This window comes from Sorex fumeus, unplaced genomic scaffold (genome assembly GCF_029834395.1).
Source record: "Sorex fumeus unplaced genomic scaffold, SorFum_2.1 ptg000014l, whole genome shotgun sequence".
Taxonomy (NCBI): Eukaryota; Metazoa; Chordata; class Mammalia; order Eulipotyphla; family Soricidae; genus Sorex; species Sorex fumeus.
In genome coordinates this window covers 8,185,467-8,202,231 of record NW_026606071.1, presented here as the reverse complement: position 1 = coordinate 8,202,231, position 16,765 = coordinate 8,185,467, and the positions used below count along the sequence as shown (strand labels likewise).

The following is a 16,765-nucleotide window of genomic DNA, read 5'->3' as shown; positions in this document are numbered from 1 at the left end:
TCCTTTTAGCAATTTGGCAGCAAAGTCTCGGGATCATCTTTGAATAGTTTCTTTTTCCTGTCTTCTTGGTTTCTTTCAAAATTTTGCTTCCTGAATCCTAACTAGATCTTTGTTTAATCACACACTGACCTGTGATATTAACTATATTAGTACAGGAGCCTGAGAAATAGTTCAAGAAGTTGAGGAGAATTCCCTGTATTGTCAATCTCTAGCACTGTATGGTTCCCCAAGACCACCAAGAATGATTCACAGCACAGAGCTCTAAGAAGTCTCTGAGCACTTAAAACAACGAAAGCAACAACAACAACAACAAAAAATACAGAAAAATCCAAAGACATCCTTTTAGGAAGAGCAGAACCATCTCCCAGCTAAATTCCTTACTTCTATGTAGACTTTGCTCCCCCAGCAGGTTGACTTTGTTGATTGACTTTGCTTAATTAAATCCCTTCAATGGTTTCCAGTTTCCCACCCCACCGTCCAAACTACCTAAAAGCAGAAATTTCATTTCACAGGAAAATACTTGCTTTTTTTTCTTTTTTTTGTCTCATAAATGCTTGTCTATTTGATTGCTTCAATATACTTTCCTTGTCATATTTAGGTTCTGTTTAGCTTACTATACTGAATTCAATAATTCACAGACAAGTAGAAAACTCAATGAAATCTTTAGGAATTTTTTTTCCATTAGTCCTTATAAAAGGCATGTAGATAATTGACATTACAAACTGCTCCTCCATAATTTATCAAATCACACCAATCTAATTTTAAAGCTCCAGAAAAAAAGTTTCTCTTTTTCTTAAGTACTAAATATTCTCAGTTCTGCTATTATCAGATTATGGTTATTTTAGAAAGGTAGCAATTCTTAACAGTTTGTTATTATTTTGAGATGAGAGCTATATCACTTTTATTCAATTTTAATGTATAGTAAATTTCTAAACTACTTAAAGTTGTACTCACTTCAACAGTACATATACTAAAATACATATATTTGATTCTACTTCGGGGGTAAAAAATGGGGTACCATTATATGGTACATGCATTTATACTCAGGTATTTTTATATCCCTCTTTTCTAATCATTTTAGTGTTTGCCTACATATATTTGTGTGTATGTATGTGTGCTATTCTTATCAAACACCAGACGTCAAATAAGAAACATTCCTTTATTTTATTAAATGCTTAGTTAAGTCATTGCAGATAATCTGTTAGTAATACACAGTATCACAAAAAAGCACTTGTTTGGAAATCTTAAATAGGTAGGAAAATAATGGAGAAAAATTTTATAAAAGCTTTACAATCTTAAGATGAATTCCACTTGAGTTTCCAACACTGATTAGCTGTGGATCTGAGCCAAGTGATAAACTTTTCTGATCACAGCTGCCAACTGAACTGTAAAGCAAGCGGTTTGCTGGCCATTTCTAATTCACGTCTCTGCGTATGTATGTAATTTAGCTTCTAAAGAGCTAAGATTCTGAGCCAGTCCTAATTTCAGGTTCAAGTCTATGTAACATTCATTACATATATTGTACAATATTTTTCCTAGCCACTAAATAGTTCTCTGATACCTGCTGGTGTCATATAATTCAACTAATTTTCTAGCATTATTTCCCTGTGGATAGCATCAATCCCACAGATTAAAGGATCAATACTACAAGACTAACCCCCTCCTTTCAGATGCAAATCACAAGTCTGGGTTGTCCCCTTAATTTCTGACTTCTCATCAGGTATAACTAATTTAGTAGAGTGACTCTCAGTGTTCAGATAAATGTTTTATTACCAAGACTACTAATTTATTGTAAAAGGGTGCAACCCAAAAGCAACCTAATGGAAGAGATGGCAGATATGTGGTAAGAAGCACGACATGTTACACCCTCTTTGAGAACATCACTCTCCTCAAATCTCCACATGACTCACCAACCTGGAAGCTCTCTGAGCTCTGTCCGTTAGGGTGGGGGTTGAGCAGGGGGAGATAAGGAGTCTTTATTACATAGGCATTATGATTTTTAATATTGACCATTAGCAGTCAATGACAACTTTATCACTGTTCCTCACCTATAAATTTCAAGGGTTTTAGAAACTCTAAGACAAGAATATGTAATTTAGTAATAAATGATTACTGTATAATAGGAATTTAGAGTCAGATTATTAGTGTGATCAAGAAATAGTGCTGTCTCAGAACTTATTGGAAAGCCAGGTATAAGCCGGCGGTGACGGGGCAACTGCAGTCTCATGGGATGGGGGGTGGTACCGGCTTGTCCTTCACACCATACCAAGGTCACGAGTTGCCCCCCACGAGCGGCTCTCCGGCACGGCCATGGCTCCAGAGGCACGAGGACTTAATCCAGAGCCCAGCAGCTTGCGGCAGAAAAGTGAATGGACCATGCGTTAAACTATGGCACCATGCTTCCTCAGGAGGGAAAGGGTGTCTCTCCCTTCCGCCTCCCCCCCACCCCCAGCAGCAAGGTGGCCTCCGCCTCAGAGCTTATTGGAAAGCCAGGTATGAGCTGGCTGTGACGGGGCAACTGCAGCCTCATGGGAAGGGGGGCAGTACCAGCTGATCCTTCACGCCCTACCGAGGTCATGAGTTGCCCCCCACGAGCAGCTGTCCCGCATGGCCATGGCTCCAGAGGCACAGAAACCAAAATTGTAATTATCTGGCTCTTGGCAGAAATCCCTCCAGACTTAATTAGTAAAATATCAGAAATCCAAAATCATATGGTTCTCATAACCAGCTATAGAAAACAAATTATTTCACAATGGCTTTTCAGCAGTTCTGATTGTTGGGTGGAAACTCTAAACAATAATGATGCATCTTTTGTCGAAATAATGAATATAATCAAAGTAGAGAGAGAGTTAAGTAGAAATCATCTGCCTCACAGGCATTGGGAGGAGTAAGAGGGGGGGGCTATATTGGGGTTCTTAGTGGTGAAAAATAAGTACTGGTGAAGGGAAATGTGTGTGATCATTGTATGACCGAGACTTAAACCTGAAATCTTTGTAACTTTTCCCACAGTGATTCAATAAATAAATATAACAAAAATTAATTAATTAGTTAAAACAAAGAAATGGTGTTGAAGGAAACCAGTTAGCCTATTTAAAGAGATTAATATTTCATATATTCTTTGTTAAATGCCTGTTGTTCTAGTATAAAAATGTTATCTGAGGAAATTCAGCTCCTGTGACTTTGATTGTAAGTCTAGCTTAACATAGTTTTGCTGTACTAAATTTTAAATTACATGTATTGATTTTAAATTACATGTATTGATTGAATATCATATACATTGAATATCATATATATTGATTGAATATATACATATTCAATCAATATCACCTGTCATCCCATTGTTCATTGATTTGCTCGAGCAGGTGCCAGTAACATCTTCATTCGTCCCTGTCGTGTGATAGTATAGCCCAGTGGCATATTGGGGGAGCTTTCAGGGTCTGGGAACGAGACCTATTATTGTCATTGTTTTTGGCATATAGAATACGCCACGGGTAGCTTTCCAGGCTCTGCTGTGTGGGTGGGATACTCTCAGTAGCTTACCCGGCTCTCCGAGAGGGACGAAGGAATTGAACCCAGGTTGGCCGCATGTAAGGCAAATGCCCTACCTGCTGTGCTATCGCTCCAGCCTGAAATATGTATTAAATTAACATATATATATATATATATATATATATATATATACCCACAAACTGCCCCCAGTGCCATGTAATCTCATCAACAGCTAAGATCCAGAGACTATAAAACAAAGTTCCTGGAAGAGAGCCAACACAGTTTTTCCTTGAGGAAAAACACAGTTTTTCACCCCCAAAAGCCTCCGTCCAGAGGCAAGCTCCCCATGGCATATCAGATATGCCAAAAACAGTAACAACAAGTCTCACAATGGAGATATTACTGGTGCCTGCTCGAGAAAATCAATGAACAATGGGAGGACAGTGCTACAGTGCTATAATATATATTTATTTATATATATTATATATAATGTTCGATTCCTCCTCTTCTCTCAAAGAGCCCGGCAAGCTACTGAGATTATCTTGCCCGCCCGCAAAGCCTGACAAGCTATCCGTGATGTATTCGATATGCCAAACACAGTAACAAGAAGTCTCACGATGGAGACGTTATTGGGCCCGCTTAAACAAATCGATGAATAACAGGAGGACAGTGACAGTGATATTTATTTTTATATATTTATTTAATATATATTTATTTTGAAACATATTTTGAAACATAATCTAAAATTTCACTAGAGATAACACAACTTAACATTTGGAATGTGTGTTCTTTTGATAAAAAAATTTTATGTATAGTCACCTTTTTCTAAACATTTGTATAATATATGTATTCAAACAAAAAAGATCATAAATATGTTCTTTTTATAATCTGCTTTTTCTTAACAACCAAATACTACTTATATGTCATTAAATGTTTCTACTACATGAGTGCTAATAAATGTAAATTATTTTATATCATATTGATTCAAAAATTAGTTCAGAGTGTTTACTGCATATATTGAAAATACATTACAATATGCATGTCATACAACACACTCCTGTTTATCATCATCATTGAAATTTTGAGACATTTTTTTCCAGGGCCCTCTGGAGAAATCCTTACAAAGTTCTTCAGTTTCAGAAAGACAAAGGAATGTGGAGCACAAAGTGGCTGCCATTAAAAACAGTGTGCAGGTGAGTGATGGAGGGAGCCCGAGAAAGATTAGCTATTGTCCATCCAGCCTTGCTCCTGCCGCCCTAGTTCCCCAGGTCAGTGCCTGTTAAAATCAGGAAACCCAGCCTTCCCTGCTGATAGTAACTAAGTAAAGGGTTCAGGTGGTTCAGGAGGTCAGACTCCTGCAGCAAGGGGAAGAGAACTAGGGGAAGAGAACTCTGTCTGCAGACCCTAGTTCTGAGCCCTGGGGAGACTAGACCAAAGCTGGATTTCAAGTTGTGACTACTTCCTTTTTCACCTAGTTCCTTCTGCTTGCCGACCTGTCTCCTGTTGGTCTTTTCTCCCTCAAGCTCTCCCAGTAGGTCTTGTGCTTCTGACCCCTACCCCAGGAAACCTGACCCTGACATATAAATAGGTAAATCAGTCCTTTTAGTTTAATGTTCTTCCCTCACTTATTCTATAACCTCATTTTCTCTGTGGACTGTTTTGGAATGTGGCACACCTATAAGAATTCTCAGAGAGAGATTGTGAATAATAAGTGTTACCTGTTCTGTTTTCACAGTTTATGATTACTGATTGCCATATCTGAAAGCCTTCAAGTTATTTATCATAGCCTTTTAAAGATTACAGCAGTAGTTTGATGTGCTTTTCATTACAAGATTCTGCAAGATTTTGCCTTATGGGAGGGGGCTGGAGTGATAATTTAGCAGGTAAGGCACTTGCCTGCATGTGGCAGACCCCAGATTAAATCCCCAGCACCCAATATGGTTCCCTGGAGCCCTCCAGGAGTGATCACTGAGTAAGCAGGAGTAAGACCTAAGCACTGCCAGGTGTGGCCCCAAAGCAAAAACAAATAGTGTCTTATTTTAACTTTTGAAATTGAAAGGTAAAATTTCTATATATTTTTGCTTTAAAGCAATCATATTTGACTTTCTTATTTTTTTCATGCATGTGGGTTTCTTGCTATTGAATAGCTCAGAACATTCCACAGCTCTTTGCTCTTAAGAAAATTAACATTTAAGGGAAACATTTAAGAAAATAAAGTTTGATTTTCTTAGAAGGATGGAACATAGTTTGAGATTCAGGAAGTAGTGGGTCTAACTTTGGTGAAAGAAGGATGCAAAGTTACACTGGTACAATTCTTTTCATGCCCAAAACTACATCACTGGGAACCCCCATGGCCTTGGACAAGGAAGGAACCTCATGTTCTAAGTATCAGCTGCTTTATCTATATAAGTTTAAATAACCTCCTTGTAGGATTGTTTGTTTTGGTTTGGTCTTATAGTTTTTGTGAGTTCCAGTCTTGGGCCACACATGGCAATACTCAGGACTTACTCTTGACAGGGGACAGTATGCTGTACTAGGATTGAACCTGGGCTGGCCATGTACTAGGCAAGCACACTACCCAGTGTACTATCCTTCCATACCTATTCATGGATTGTTGTTAGGACCACACAAGAAAACATTTTAAAAAACCTTAGAACCCAGATTTTATTCTAAATACCTATTATGTTTGAGCAGAAAATAACATCAGGTTTGGAGAAGAGTAAAGAAAATATCCCAAAGACAAACAGGAAAGACAAAAGAAACATTTCCCCCCCAAAAAACAACAGGGGCATGGCAGGAAATAGACCAAGTCCTCAAAAACTGCAGCAGACTAGAATGAAGACTTAAAACCAAAAGATGGTATATTAATGAAGTTAATATGGAAACAAATGGGAGGAAGTGTCAGTATTCTCCAGTTTTATATATATATATATATATATATATATATATATATATATATATTCATTAGGAAGAAAGTTTCATTTGGAACTGAGAAATGACAAGGAAGGTGTTGAACGATTTCCAATCAGGAAATGAAAATAGTTGGAGGAGCAATTTCACTGTGACTTCTCCAATGTTGTTCCCCTTTCATGAGAAATTAGATCTTTTAAAATGTTAGGGAGTTTGCTCCCCACCCTCACCTGGCTTTTGAGGCCACACCTGAAGGTTTTTAATGCTTATTCCTGGCTCTGTACTCAGAGATCACTCCTTGTGGGTCTCTAGATAGGGATAGACCAAGCGGGGTGCCAGGGATGGAACTCAGATCAGCCACAGGCAAGGCAAGCACTCTAGCCACTATACTACCTTTATGGACCCAGTTTTGCTTTTCTAAATTTAATATGTAATTAAAATTTATGAATACATTAACTTATAGTTATAATTTTTAAAATTATAATTTATATGATTTACAATAGTGTTAAATTTTATGGTTTTGAGGAACAAAGGTACAGCACCTTTACCACTACCAATTGCCTCAAATCCTCCACCATCGTCCTTATGTCACCTCTAATCTTCTTCCCTCCCATCTCTTCTCACTACTTGGAAGTTTAGTCAACTCAGTTTTACCATCAAATGTTTTTCCTCCTTCCTTGTTCTCTATAGCCTTGTTCTGTCTCTTTACGTACCACAAATAAATGAGATCGTCTGATATCTGTCCTTCTCCCTCTGATTTATTTCACTTAACATGATGCTGTCTGGTTCCTTCTAAGTTGCAGGAAACATCAAGATTTTATCTTTTCTTATAGCCCATAGTATTCCATTGTGTAGATATACCACAACTTCTTGATACATTTACCAGTTACAGGATTTTTATGTTGTTGGAAAAGGTAGGTTTTATTTTATTTTATTTTATTTTAAGTTCACACCTAAAATAACTTTTTAAAAAATTTTTTATTGAATCACCATGAGATACAGTTTCAAGCTATCATATTTGAATTTCAGTCATACAATGATCAAACACCCATCCCTCCACAGTGCGCATTCTCCACCACCAATGTCCCCAGTACACTCCCCCTTTTCAACCCTCCCCTTGCCTCTATGGCAGACAATTTCCTCCATACTCTCTCTATTTTGGGGAATTATAGTTTGCAATACAGATACTGAGAGGTTATCACGTTTGATCCTTTATCTACTTTCAGCACACATCTCCCATCCTGAATGATTCCTCCAACCATCATTGTCTTAATGATCCCTTCTCTATTCTAGCTGCCTTCTCCCCCAGCTCATTAGACAGCCTTCCAACTATGGGGCCGTCTTTCTGGCCCCTGTGTCTACTGTCCTTGGGTGTCAGTGTCATATTATGTTGTTTTATATTCCACAAATGGGTACAGTTCTATGTCTGTCCCTCTCTTTCTAACTCATTTCACTTAACATGATATTCTCCAAGTCCATCCACTTATAAGAAAATTTCATGACTTCATCTTTCCTAACAGCTGCATAGTATTCCATTGTGTAGACGTGCGAAAGTTTCTTTAACCAGTTGACTGTTCTCAGGCAGTTGGATTGTTTCCCGATTCTCGCTATTGTGAACAGTGCTGCAATGAACATTCAGGTGCAGATGTCATTTCTACTGACATATACACATTTTATTACCAATATCATGGTTCAGGTACTATAAATTGGCTATTTGTACCATCAGGTATTTTTAGATAGGTTAAAATATTAGAACATATATGGGAACAACCATTTACAGATTGAAATCATATATACTAGTCTTTTTTTATTTGCTTTTTGGGTCACACCTGGCGATACTCAGAGGTTACTCCTGGCTCTTCTCTCAGGAAACACTCGTGGCGGTGCTTGAGGGACAATATGGGATGCTGGGAATTGAACCTGGGTCAGCCACCTGCAAAGCAAATGCCCTATCTGCTGTGCTATCGCGCCAGCCCCTTTACTGTACTTTTTTGCACCCTCGGGACATATTTCTAGAAGTGGTATTGCAGGTCATATGGAAGCTCAATTTCTAGTTTTTGAAGGAATGTCCATATTGTTTTCCAAGAAGACTGAACCAGTCGGCATTCCCACCAACAGTGAAAGAGCATCCCTTTCCCCCCACATCTATGCCAGCACTGGTTGCTTTTGTTCTTTTGAATGTGTGCCAGTCTCTATGGTGTAAGATATCTCATTGTTATTTTGATTTGCATCTCCCTGATAATTAGTGATGTGGAGCACTTTTTCATGTGCCTTTTGGCCAATTTTATTTATTTTCTTGAGGAATTTACTGTTTATTTTTTCTCCCCATTTTTTAATGGGGTTGGTGGTTTTTTCTTGTACAATTCTACTAGTATCTTGAATATCCTGGATATTAATCCTTTATTAGATGGGTATTGGATAAATATTCTTTCCAATTCCGTGGAGTCTCTGTATTTTGATCACTATTTCTTTTGAGGTGCAGAATCTTCTTAGTTTAATGTAGTCCCATTTGTTTATGTTTGTTTCCTCTTGCTTGGTCAGTGGTATTTCATTCTTAAAGAAGCTTTTAGCTTCAGTGTCTTGGAGGGTTCTGCCTACATTTTCCTCCATGTACCTTATGGATTCATGTCTGATAATGAGGTCTTTAATCCACTTTGATCTGACTTTTCTGCCTGGTGTTAGACAGAGGTCAGAGTTCATTTTTTGTTTTCAGGAAGCTATCCAGTTTTCCCAACACAAAAGGTAGGTTTTAAAGGCTAGTCTAGTTATTACCAGAGTCGGGAGCATTGATGTATGCTAACATACTGATGAGATGGTGTCTTTGACATGCATAATGGTAACAGTATATTTTCTTTTGTAACAAGATGACTGAACAAGACACCAAGTATTTAGAAGATCTGCAAGATGAATTTGACTACAGATATAAAACAATTCAGACAATGGGTAAAGTTTTGTTTTGTCTATAATTCTACATAGAAATATAAGACAACATGACCAAAGTTTGTTTATTGATGAAATACACATTTTATCTACTTCCCTAATTGAGTTTTCTTTCTGTTGTTGTTTTGGATTTGGTGGGGACTGTTTTTTGGGACACACTGTGCAGTGTTAAGAGACTGCTGCTGGCACAGTGCTGAGGAAACCATGCAGTGCCAGAGACTAAACCTGGTGCTCCTGCATGCAAAGCATATGCTCCATCCTTTGAGCCAACTCCCTGTCCCAAGTTTTTGCTTTTAATGGAAGATGTAGGTGAGAAATATTCATTTTGCTTCCTTCTTTTCTCTCTATATCAACATATTTCTCACTACCAATCTAAAAAAAATTATAAAACCTCTGAGAAATTACCCTAACTTCAACAAGTACCTCCTAAAAATAAGTACATTCTCTGATGAACTCAAAATATCATTGTTAAAACCAAAAATTAGTACCTGGAGAGATATTACAGCAGGTAGGGTGCTTGTCTTGCACAAGGCAGACCTGGGTTCAATCTCGGTACCCCAGATTGTCTCCCAAGCACTGCCAGGAGTGATCCCTGAGCATTGTGCAGAAGTCCCAAAATAAACAAATGAAAAACCCTAATAATTAATGTCTATTGTGATCAGTAAACTACTAATTTACAGAAAACTCCTAGCTGAATTTTTAAATACATTTTAAATGAAAAAGTAAAGCTGATCAATGGAAGAAAATGTGAAAAATAATATAAAATTTTTTTAATCATCTGAAATCCTATGTGTAGATAGAAAATGTCAAACTGTTAGAATTTCCTTACATCTTATGCTCCTCCTATATGTTCACATTTATTTTTTAAATTGGACAAAATATGTATGAAATTTTACATAATGAATTTTAAAGTCTTGCTCATAAGTATTTCCTTATATCAAAAAATCTGCAAAAGTACAGGTAAAGGTAAAGGCCCTCCCGTTGATCGTCGATTTGCTCAAGCGGGCCCAGTAACGTCTCCATTGGAGACTTTGTTGTTACTGTGTCTGGCATATCGAATACTCTCGGTAGCTTGCGGGGCTCTCTGAGAGGGGCGGAGGAATCGAACTCGGGTCGGCCATGTTGGCTGCGTGCAAGGCAAACGCCCTACCTGCTGTGCTATCGCTCCAGCCCATCTGCAAAAGTAGAAATATCAAAATCTAAGGAACCTACAATTTATTTGACTTTCTTTTTTTTTTCAATTTATTTATTGAATCACCATGAGAACAGTTACAAAGCTTTCAGGTTTAAGTCTAGGTCATACAATGATCAAACACCCATCCCTTCACCAGTGCACATTTTCCACCACCAAGAACCCCAGTATACCCCCCATCCCACCCCTCCCCCTGCCTGTGAGGGAGATGATTTCTACTTAACTCTCTCTCTACTTTGATTACATTCATTATTTCGACAAAAGATGCACCATTATTATTTGGAATTTTCTCCCAACAATCAAACCTGCTGAAAGGCATCATGAAATAATTTGTTTTCTATTGCTGGCTATGAAGATGATATGATTTTGGATTTCTGATATTTTACGAATTAAGTCCGGAGGGATTTCTGCCAAAGCTGCATAGTTCCGAGATTGGTTTGTGTGCCTCTGGGGCCATGGCCATGCCAGAGAGCCGCTCTTGGGGGGCAACTCGTGGTCTCAGCGGGGCAAGAAGCTATTTGACTCTCTTTGTAGTTAGGTACTAAGATTGTTGTAATTATGTGTATTTTAAGAAATTAAAAATGAGAGTATTTACAGTCTCAAATTTACATGTAATAGTAGAATAGATTGATCATTTAAAATGTGCTGCAATTAGTGGAACAACTGGCAAAATTCTAATGAGGTCTAGATTAAGTCCTTGGATTTCTTTTTATTTACTGGGTTTTGTCCTTTCATTTTATGCAAGACACTGAAGGAAGCTTGGAGAAAGGCATGGAAATTCTTTGTTTTACAGCATTTTTTAAATTCTAAAATTGTCTCAAAGTAAAACTAAAGTTGTATAGTAATGTCATTTAAAAATATCTTTATTTAGTCTATAAATAACAGTAAGGTAAAACACAGTACCTAAAAGGTAAAGGAAAGGATAAAAGAAAAAATGTAGTGTTTGTCATTGAGGTATAGGCGTAGGGGGGAACTGGAAACATTGGTGGAGGGAAGTGAATATTGGTGAAGAGACTGGTGTTAGAACATGTAAGCCTGTAATTCAAGCATGAATAATTTTGTAACTCTGAAATTCACAGTGAATAAATTTTTAATATTGATTTTCTTCATTGATCCATAAGTTTAAAAATTGTCATAAAGTAGGGATGGTGGGGATTAAATGCTTTCATTCAAGATTTGAAAGAGAGGATATTCAGAAAAAAATTTTCTCTAGTATAGGTGAGGAGTCACATGTTGACTACTGTAATATGTCTTGATTCCCTTGAAACGTTAATAAAAATATAATTGTTTGTATGTATACATTTTCCTTCAGAAGAAAATAGCACAAACATTGATTTTCATCAGATTGATCAAGGCATCTTTAATACTTAAAGATTTAGCACAACTATAAATTTAATCAAGCATTGTACTCATTGAAAACACCTTTATTCCGAATTCATATATGAATTGCCAATTTAAAAAAATTATATATCAGGAACCAGGAGTCAGGACCCATGGCTTGTGTGCAGTAGATCTGGAGTTTGAATCCCAGCTCCTCATGGCTCCCTGAGCACTGCCAGGTGTAACTGCTGGCCTCTGACCACAGCCTCACCTTGGCCTGAGTATGAATCATACTGTTGTCGGAGAATCACAGGGAGTGGCTGGGGCTCCTGAATACTAGTTGCAAGTTCCTCCTCCCAATAGAATTAGACTTTTACAAAATACATTAAACATAAAAATGTTTGGAATTCCAGTCATTTTAGTATCGCTCAATGCTTAATGTAAATAATGAAAAAAAATGGAATCAGTATTTTGTTGGTTATATGTGAAGCTAAATGTTTTAAATGACATGAAAGATACATGAAAAATCTTGCTAGTAAAGATTAGGAAACATTAGCTTAGAAGATTTGGGTTTATAAAATGCGATTTAAAGTGGTACTACATGGAAAGTATCATGCTAAGCAAAATGAGTCAGAAAGAGAGGGACAGACATAGAAAGACTGTGTTCATCTGGGGAACATAAAGTAACAAAATAGGAGACTTAACACCCAAGAATAGCCGAGATAAGTACCAAGAGGTTTACTCTATGGCTTGGAGGTCAGCCATACCCACACATGCTAGGGGAAAAGGCAGCTCAGATAGAGAAGGGAGCACTAAATAAAGGGTGTTGGGAGGATCCTCCCAGGATGGGTGAAGCATGCTGAAAATAGACTCTAGACCGAACATGATTGCCACTCAATGCCTCTTTTGCAAACCACAGCACCCAAAAGGAGAAAGAGAACAAAAGGGATGCCCTGCCACAGAGGTGGGGGGGGTCGGGGGGGGATACTGGGATCAGTGGTGGTGGAAAATGGGTACTGGTGGAGGGATGGGTACTTGATCATTGTATAATTGAATCCCAAGCACAAAAATTTGTAAGTCTACAACTGTACCACATGGTGTTTCACTAATAAAATTTTTTTTTAAAAAAATGCGATTTAAAGGGTCAGAGAAGAAAATATAGGCAGTAAGGCACTTACTTGCCTTGCTCCTCTCTGGCATACTCAGATGTGATTCTTTCTGGCAAAAAAAGAGCCAACCTTTCAAACCATCAGAGATGGCTTCCAAGCTCATCTTTTGAGGAGTCCATTTGTGCTCTTGAATCTTAAATCTTAGGATGGAGGATTGTTGTAGATGTCACTTTCAGGGCAGAGAGAAGATTGGAGAGGATTCTAAATCTAATCTCTCTTCCTTCACAGATCATGGGGACAAGAACAATGCACTGATGAATCAGGAGGTTTTGACTCTGCAAGAAATGCTCAATAGCATTGACTTTAAGAGAAAAGTTAGTAAAGAGTTTTTAATTTTGTCTTTTACTTACTCTTCCTCTTTTTCCTTACATTTAGTGCTACTAAAAAGAATTAAGTACTTGGGATTTGACCTTTTTCTTTGATGCTGAATGAATACACAATGTTTCCAGGAGGAGTGCCACACTGTTTGCAATTCTCTTCATAAATATCCATGCTGGATCTCTCCAGAATCTCTTTATCTTAATTCTGAGTTTTATTGACTATAGTCAGCATTAATTTTAGGGAGAACATTTTACCTAGCTTCTATTTGCTACTATTTCAGACATGATTGTTTCAATAATTATGCATATTATGTTGAGGTAAACTCTACTATTCATGGAAATTAAAATATTTCTTAATAGCTACTAAAACTTGAATGGAAAAATAAGTGACCCAGCGCTTACTCTGAAAAATTCTGTGCTAAGTAATATTCTCGATTTCAGAATAGTTCCTTGACAGTTAAATGTATTCAATATAACCTTCTCTGAAGGAGAGGAAAAACTTTCCTTCTAATTCAATAAAATATTTTATACGTGGGGAGAGAAGACTGGAGATATGGTTCAGCAGTAGAGTGTTTGCCTGGCAGGTGTCAGGCCCTACATTCCATTCATGTCACTGAAAATATAAAGAGAGGTAATATCTCTATTTTATTTTTATACCTCTCTTTGAAAATAAATGTAACTGACATGGACCAGAGAAGTAACTCAAGAGGCTGGAGCACAATCTTTTCATCCAGAAGGCTTTGGTTCAGTCCCCAGCACAGAATAACTCAGAGATATCTGAGCACAGAACTTGGGTGGCACAAAAACCAAAGCAAACACAATTGAAATTTAACATATCACTGATTCATACAATGTTTTTTTCTAAATTTTGGCTCTACTTTCTGTGCAGGAATTTTTTTCAGCAAAAATCAATGTAATTTTATTTTCTCCCTAAGTCAATTATGAAACTTACATTTGTATGTCATATTTTAAGCATGTAATTAATCCACAATAAACTTAATGTTTATGCATAACAATTCTATGCTATATATTTATGCATTCTCTGTATTATACTATGCTAGAAATACCATTTTCAAAGAACAAAAGTAATTAATTTTATTCACCCAACTATAGATCAGAAGATCAAAGTCCAGAAATGTTAAGTGGCTTTTTCAAATTAACTTTTAAAAGTTTAGGCCTTTGAAAGTTAGGCCTTCTCAACTTGCCTCCAAAACCCCAAATAAAATCCTAATAAAATAAAACAGAAAGACTCAAACTTAAGTCATTACATTATTAAAATAAATATGCCTACATATATATAAGAAATTAAGTTAAAAATATACCCATATTTTAAGTCAGTCACTAAAGAGTCAAATTATTGCTTCAGCATATGTACCAGGATATTGTGAGATTATTACTAAATTTTCTTCATTGCACTATTTAATCGTAATAGTTTACTTATTTGAAGAGGCAGTGCTATGGCAAATGAAATGTAGTGTTTGGTAAAATACTTGGTCAAAATGTTAACTCAGTCTTTATCTTCCTAGATTCAGACAAATTATTCTATAGGTTGAATTGTGAGTGGCTTTTGGGCTCATGAGCATCTTTGTCTTTAGGAAGCCCTCAGTAAGATGACACAAATAGTAAATGAGACAGACATGCTACTTAACAGCATGCTAATTGAGGAGTTGCATGACTGGAAGAGGCGGCAGCAAATAGCCTGCATTGGAGGTCCACTTCACAATGGGCTCGATCAACTTCAAAACTGGTAAGACAAATTTACTCTAGTTTCTAGTGAAAACCACAGGAAATACAAAAAACTTCAGTGACACTCAAGTAAGGCTAAGTTTCGGCTTATTGATGGTGAATTAGCATCTGGGAACTCTACAGTTGAAAACAAATATACATGTATATGTTTATATATACAAATATTCTTGATTTGCATGCCTTTGGGAGAAAAGTCAATCATCAATAAAAATTTATAGAGTGTCCTAGCAGTTGCTTAATTTTCTCATGTATGGTATCAATCTTAGAAAGACTCAAATGGATCATTGAAATCAGCAAAAGATATACTCTAAAGATCAATAGCTTCTAAAGCTTGAAAAAAGATCTCTCAATTTTTAATTGTATATCTTGATATAACTTAACCATTTTGAGTTATAAACAATGATTTCTTTTTATATGTGAATGAAGAATCTCAAATGGCTAATACAGGATGGCATTCTCTATATATACACCCATGTAGGAGTCAGGGATGTGCTGTAGTGACAAAGTATTTGTGTTGCATACAGTAGGCATCCCCCCAACACACACACACACACACACAACACACACACATAACACACACACAGAGCTTACATAGACACATAGGTCATAAATGTTTACTGGGTTCCCCCTTCAATCCATACAAAATAAAACTATTTAACTGAAAGAACAAATGGGAAATATAATGAAAAGGAAATGTCCTGCCTGAAATCCAGAATTCCTTTCAAAGGAGTACAATTTAATATGAAGAAACTCTTTAGTAGTTAGCAGCTTTTACTCTAAAAGTTTTGTCCTGCCTGGTCCATTTCTCAAGAGGAGGTATTATGTCTATTTTTTTAATGCATCGATTTTCCTGAGGAGATGCTTTAATTCTCTGACCTCTCTGCACTCTATTGGGAAACGATAAGCAATATTCTGGGAAACAAGAGGTAAAGGTAAAGGCCCTCCCGTTGATCGTCGATTTGCTCGAGCGGGCCCAGTAACGTCTCCATTGGAGACTTTGTTGTTACTGTGTCTGGCATATCGAATACTCTCGGTAGCTTGCCGGGCTCTCCGAGAGGGGCGGAGGAATCGAACTCGGGTCGGCCATGTTGGCCGCTTGTAAGGCGAACGCCCTACCCACTGTGCTATCGCTCCAGCCCTGGGAAACAAGAGAGTTTAGTGAAATAAAAATCACCACAAACCCTAGTGTTTATTTAAAAAAAAAAAAAAGAAGAAGAAGAAGAAGAAGAAACGGGCTGGAGCGACAGCACAGCATGCAGCCGACCCCTGTTCGATTTTCGATTCCCAGTATCCCATATGGTCCCCTGAGCACCGCCAGGAGTAATTCCTGAGTGGAGAGCCAGCAGTATCCCCTGTGCATAGCCAGGTGTGACCCAAAAAGAAAAAAAAACAGAAAAATAAAGCAGATGTTGATACTATAGCAAAAGTTAGTGGGGGCTTTACTGTCCTTTCCACAATGTTATATGAAAACGAAATGTAAGGAGAAAGTACAGCTATCAGGACCAGATGGATATAGTTGAAGGCCCCTTTGTTCCATTTCAATCTCCCTTTTCACTGAAGTTTTCCTACCCTTGCTTCCTCCTTCATTTTTAAAGTGAAATCACAGAGTAATAACAAACAGATACCATTGTCCAGATAAATCCATTAAAATTGTTTGGCTATGATGTAGGACTTATAAA

The 16,765-nt window shown here is 37.3% G+C and overlaps 1 protein-coding gene across 1 annotated transcript in view; it reads left to right on the top strand.

Moving 5' to 3' along the window:
- STAT4 (signal transducer and activator of transcription 4) overlaps window positions 1–16,765 on the top strand; it is a 121,670-nt gene that overhangs the window by 66,647 nt on the left and 38,258 nt on the right. The window contains exons 5-8 of the mRNA XM_056111799.1: window positions 4,590–4,682; window positions 9,264–9,342; window positions 13,249–13,334; window positions 14,936–15,087. Of these exons, the coding sequence (XP_055967774.1) occupies window positions 4,590–4,682; window positions 9,264–9,342; window positions 13,249–13,334; window positions 14,936–15,087 (410 nt within the window). The remainder of the gene's footprint in view (window positions 1–4,589; window positions 4,683–9,263; window positions 9,343–13,248; window positions 13,335–14,935; window positions 15,088–16,765) is intronic.